At 40.6% G+C, this 6,381-nt stretch overlaps 1 protein-coding gene across 1 annotated transcript; it reads right to left on the reverse strand.

The window, feature by feature from the left end:
- Window positions 1–6: 6 nt before the first annotated feature.
- On the reverse strand, window positions 7–945 carry LOC110296732 (eukaryotic translation initiation factor 3 subunit J-like). Its single transcript, XM_021165487.1, has one exon. The coding sequence runs from the start codon at window positions 914–916 to the stop codon at window positions 137–139; it is 780 nt and encodes a 259-aa protein (XP_021021146.1). The 5' UTR covers window positions 917–945; the 3' UTR covers window positions 7–136.
- Between the last annotated feature and the right edge of the window lie 5,436 nt (window positions 946–6,381).

Here is a 6,381-nt window from a genome sequence, read left to right on the forward strand (position 1 = left end):
TCAAGGGGTTAAATAACCAGCACAAAAGATACTGCACTTCTGATTGTAGCATTTGGCAGAACTGAAAGGAAAGGAGGTTGTGCTACATGTTGAAGGGATTGTGGGCAAAAGAAAGAAGACACCAGAAGATAAAATGTCACATGAAGTCTTCATAGTCTTGTACATATCCTCCATCATACCCACCATAATCTGCCAGATTGTCTTTCATGGTGGCCTTTAATCTCCCTCCAGGAACCACGCCTTTCTTCTTTTTGGCTTTGCTTTGCTTTTCTTGCTTCTGTTTTTCACTGCAGAGCACAGTCAATGAGTTGGTAATCTTTTTCAAGTCATCAATTTCCAATGAAATACAGACATCTCGAACTAAGGCTTCCAAAAAACTGGCATAATATAGTGATTTTTCATATTGTGTAATTTTATCTTTTAGTAACTTTCCAAACTCTGTGAAGTCATCTCTTGAAGATGGGTTCATAGCATCTATTCCATAAACTGTATTATTAACACCAAAAGTTTCTTTTGCTAATTCAAGGTCTGACTCTTCCTGTAATTTCTTTAGCCGGAGTTTATCTGCTAATTGCTCTTCGGGTGTTAGTACTTTAGATTCTTCAAGTTCTTCTAACCTCTTTTTAATTTCTTCTTGCCTTTTCTTCTGCTGCTGTTCTTTCTCTTTTATCTTTTCTGCTATTTTTTTCTTCTCTGAAATTTTTACTTCTGGTTTGACTTCTGCTTCCTCTTTATTTTCATCATCATCATCATCATCATCCCAGTTATCCTTCACGTCCTCGTCCTCGCCTTCCCAGCGGTCCCCGCCAGCAGTGCTGCCGCCCGCGACCTTCCGCACCGGGTCCTCCATAGAGAACGTGTCCGCGTCCCAAGAGTCTGAGTCCCAAGAGTCTGAGTCCACCGCCGCCGCCGCCATCTCGAACCAGGGGTGAGCGTGTGCGATGGGAAGAGAGGCAATTTCATTCTTACTCTCTAGAACTACATTGATCTTTCTTTACCATTGCGCTGTCACATATGACTATCATGACCAATCAGTGATACTGCCTGAGGTGGTTCTGGGCCAGATCATTTGCTTAAATTAGAGTCCCCATGTACTCAATAAGATCTCCAGATTGCAGATCTTTCTGTTACATTAATTCTGTTATAGATATTTCCCATTAGTGAATGCATAGTTTGGATATAAATAATTTGTTGATTGGAAGAATCATTCCATCATTCTTTTAACTTATGAGTGAAGACATTATGATGGAAGGTACCATGTTAATGCAATGGCCACTTTATCTCCCTGTTGGGATGGCATATCACATTCATATTTTTGTAGGAGTGGCAGAGGCCATTGCCATATTTCAAGACTTGAAAGAGGCCAGTCTGGTACCACTAATCAGACTCAGACCCCAATTTTTCTCTCTCTCTCTCTGACATCACACACACACACACACACACACACACACACACACACGTATACTTTCACATGCACTCATTCCTGCCCACATATGCACATATACAGATACACAATATATGCAAACACACACACACACATACACCTAATCTAAAATGAGCTCTTTCAAGAGGTACAAGAAGTTCCAGAAACAGGTACAATAAATGCTGTCAAAACTAACTTCTGCTATACTGTCTTTTTTTTTTTTTAAAGCGAAAGCTTTCATGGAAAAATCCTAGTGAAATTATAACAAAATAAACATCCTTGCAGCCTTATTTAAAGATGGCTGTATATTTTCCTGATACCAACGGAAGAGCGTATTTATATTTATCTGGGTGGTCTGAAAGTTGGAGAAAAACTGAATGGATGATTGTTTAGTGATGTGGAGGCATGGGAATGAAGTTCATTTTTAAAGTTCCAAGAATAGACAGAGCTAAAGAATTTGCACATTACACGAATTTTAGTCAAAGGTCATTACTGTGGAGGATAGTTTAAATAATTAAACAAAATGATCCCTCTATGGATATCTGTTAGACTCAGCTACTTACTGCAGGGATTTCATAATTAACGTATGTGAAATCCAAGCTTTGGTTATGCCGCCCATGCACCAGCCAGTCTTGTAAGGGAACTAGAGCACAACATGTCCATGCTGTCCTCACACTTCCAAACCTAGTTCAGAGCGAGGTTTGGAACTAGACCATACTCCAAGCTTAGCTAGAGTCCCAAGGGTTGGATAACTTTCCAGCCAGATGAGGGCCCAAATCCCCTGAGACCTTCACTATCTTCACATTTCCAGGTCTATTTCACTAGTTCAGCTTGCACACCAGTGTGGGAAGATCCATCCTGGCTCAGTGATCAATAGCCCTTTCTGCAGAAGACACAGGATCAATTCCTAGGATCCACATGGTGCTTACAACTGTCTTTAATATCAGTTCCAGGAGATCTAGCACAGTCTTCTGGTCTCTGTTGCACCAGGAAAACATGCAGTGTATTTATATACATTCAGGAAAAACACCTATACACATAAATAAAAATTAATCTCTATTGAAAAGTCAGCACAGAGTATCTGAAGGACTGCCATACCAACTCTTCATACCTGATCTCAAATCAAGCTTGGGTGACAGCAAAACCAGAAGCAAAGCTGAACTTAACAGAGGGAGGCTAGCATTTTTATCTCAGACACATGACCAACTGTAGAAGACCACACGCTTAGGTCACATGGCAAAACCACAAACAAGATAAAATGTCAACACTTTGTGTCCACTGCAAGACCCACTAGTCCTATGTCCTCCAGGGAGAATTACCAAGATGAATCTCAGTACACAAAATGTAAAAGAACAGCCAGTAACATGATTAAAAATTCAAGAGTTTTAAAGAGGACATGAGCAAGCATTCCAAAGAACTTATGGAGAATAGGAATGAATTTCTAAGCAACGGTCAAGAAAAGGAAATAATGAAGACAATTTAGGATTTGAAAAGTAAACTCAATAAAGAAATAGCAATACTGAAGAAAAATGAGTGGAAATGGGGGTGGGACTGAGCAACTCACTCAGCCAATTGAAAAGCCTGAGGATGGCTCAGATAGAATATAGCATATCAAGACTTGAAGATTAAAATAGAAGCAAGAGACCATTCAATCAAGAAATGTATTTCAAAACTTATGAGCACATGAAAAGAGTTTGCAAGAACTTTTGGACACCATGGAGACAGGGATTGGTGCTATTCAGGAAGTTAGTAACATGTGTTGCCCCTCCCTGAGGCTACTGTGACTGTTGACTACCTGCGGTCTCAGTAGCTTCTTACACAGTACCATCCTTGAAGCATCTCCGCAGACACCCGACATCTGTAAGAGGTCTAACTGAAAGCATTTCAGTCTGTCCTGCAGGGTACAGTATTTTATTATGCATCCTTAAGAATCCCATATTTTTCTAAACATCATTGTCTTCACAAATAGGGTATGAACACTCCCACTTCTTGTGCCCAACAGATTAAATCCATCAGTGAGATAAAACTAGTCTCTGACTTAAGTTCCCCTCCTTTCCATCCCTGACTATGATCTAGACACTTTAGAACACATCAGGGACTTTCCTTCATGTATTTGCTTATGTACTTCATGACCCTCAATAAAGATAACTTAAGGTAAATAGTCAGGGTTTCTCTCCTCCTCCCTAATTCTTTCTCTCTCCAGGGTCTTCACCTGCTTGGTTGAACACATTCCCATTTGACTTAGTCATGATGTGCCCTGCTCCCTGTCTTCAGACAGGGGCATACAGTATTTAATTCCACGTGTCTCTCCATGTGAAATTTCTGCAGCCATGTTGAGTTTAGTCTTAAAAACTCCAGAAGGGAAGATTCACTTTCCTAATTATAATAAATACTTACCTTGAATCATCAGCCTCTCCTGTAGGCTGTATCCCATAGTCTGAGTACATGGAGCACTATACAGGACCAGAAAACAGGTAGTGTGAGATCAGTTCTCCTTATCCATTTATAGATTTCATTGCTTTGATGTTGAGATTCAACACTTTGGAGGTTTAGATTCTCACTGGGTTCATAGCCGTGGATCTACTGAACTGAACTTGAGCTTGCTGCTTGTTGTCTTTGAGTACTCACATCATTTAACCAATGGGTCAATGAGAAGAGCCTACTACAGGGACACACGGGCACTGACTTCCAATAGGAAGCTGAGTTCTTACTTCAGAACAGGAACAGTGAAAAATGTGTTTGGGATCCATGACATTCTTTGGAGTCTTAGAAAACTAATGGGATAGTATTTTTTTGGGAGCTGGGTTTCTGTTGCTCTTACAAACAAGACAGAAAGAACTGCAGAGCTGGAAGAGAAACAATAAAGTCCTTCCTGTTTACTGATATTTTGGGTGCCTATCAGCACCACACCAGCCTTAAATCTTCAGTTTGACAATGGCATTCTGTACTTAAAGACACAGTTGAACTTTGTAGTTTCTGACTTTTGCGGAATCTGTCTAATAGTACTCTTGAGACAGTAGAAGCACCTACCAGTTTCTCCTCTTAAGGGATCTGAATTCTGCACGTGGAGTCTCACCTCTATGCTCAAGACCACAGTCTCTGGTTGAGGCCTGTGCTTTTTCAAAGTTCTGAACATAGCCCACTAGGACAGTTTTCCAAAAGTCTTTTATCAGTTCCAATCCCATTCTATGTTTTAACCCTGAGGTAGGAATTATTTCCTGAATTTGGTATTTTTTTTAGTGTTTTATTTTTTAATACATATTTTCTTTTAAAAAATGTATTAGATATTTTCTTCATTTACATTTCAAATACTATCCCAAAAGTCCCCTATACTCTCCCCCCACCCTGCTCCCCTACCCACCCACTCCCGCTTCTTGGCCCTGGCATTCCCCTGTACTGGGGCACATAAAGCTTGCAATACCAAGGGGCCTCTCTTCCCAGTGAGGGCCAACTAGGCCATCTTCTGATACATATGCAGCTAGAGACACGAGCTCTGGGGGGTACTCGTTAGTTCATATTGTTGTTCCGCCTATAGGGTTGCAGACCCCTTAAGAACCTGGGGTACTTTTTCTAGCTCCTCCATTGGGTACCCTGTGTCCCATCCTATAGATGACTGTGAGCATCCACTTCTGTATTTGCCAGGCACTGGCATAGCCTCATACGAGATAGCAATATTAGGGTCCCTTCAGCAAAATCTTGCTGGCATATGCAATAGTGTCTGGGTTTGGTGGCTGATTATGGGATGGATCCCCGGGTGGGGTAGTCTCTGGTTAGTCCATCCTTTTGTATTAGCTCCAAACTTTGTCTCTGTAGCTCCTTTCATTGGTATTTTGTTCCCCATTCTAAGGAGGAATGAAGTATCCACACACTGGTCTTTCTTCTTGATTTTCTTGTGTTTTGCAAATTGTATCTTGGGTATTCTAGGTATCTGGGCTAATATCCACTTATCAGTGAGTGCATATCTAGTGACTTCTTTTGTGATTGGGTTACCTCACTAAGGATGATATCCTCCAGATACATCGATTTGCCCAAGAATTTCATAAATTCATTGTTTTTAATAGCTGACTAGTACTCAATTGTGTAAATGTACAACATTTTCTGTATCCATTCCTCTGTTGAGGGACATCTGGTTTCTTTTCAGCTTCTGGCTATTATAAATAAGGCTGCTATGAACATAGTGGAGCATGTGTCCTTATTACCAGTTGGAACATCTGGGTATATTCCCAGGAGAGGTATTGCTGGATCTTCCGGTAGTACTATGTCCAATTTTCTGAGGAACTGAGAGTGGTTGTACAAGCTTGCCATCCCAACAATGGAGGAGTGTTCCTCTTTCTCCACATCCTCGCCAGCATCTGCTGTCACCTGAATTTTTGATCTCAGCCACTCTGACTGGTGTGAGGTGGAATCTCAAGGTTGTTTTGGTTTGCATTTCCCTGATGATTAAGGATGTTGAACATTTTTTTTTATCAGGTGTTTCTCAGCTATTTGGTATTCCTCGGTTGAGAATTCTTTGTTTAGCTCTGTATCTCATTTTTTAATGGGGTTATTTGAATTTCTGGAGTCCAGCTTCTTGAGCTCTTTNTATATATTAGATATCAGTCCCCTATCAGATTTAGGATTGGTAAANATCCTTTCCCAATCTGTTGGTGGCCTTTTTGTCTTATTGATAGTGTCTTTTGCTTTACAGAAGCTTTGTAATTTTATGAGGTCCCATTTGTCAATTCTTGATCTTATAGCACAAGCCATTGCTGTTCTGTTTAGGAATTTTCCCCCTGTGCCCATATCTTTGAGACCTTTCCCCACTTTCTCCTCTATAAATTTCAGTGTCTTTGGTTTTATGTGGAGGTCTTTGATCCACTTATACTTGAGCTTTGTACAAGGAGATGAGAATGGATCAATTTGCATTCTTCTACATGCTAACCGCCAGTTGTGCCAGCACCATTTGTTGAAAATGCTGT

The sequence above is a fragment of the Mus caroli genome, chromosome 6, assembly GCF_900094665.2.
Source record: "Mus caroli chromosome 6, CAROLI_EIJ_v1.1, whole genome shotgun sequence".
NCBI lineage: Eukaryota > Metazoa > Chordata > Mammalia > Rodentia > Muridae > Mus > Mus caroli.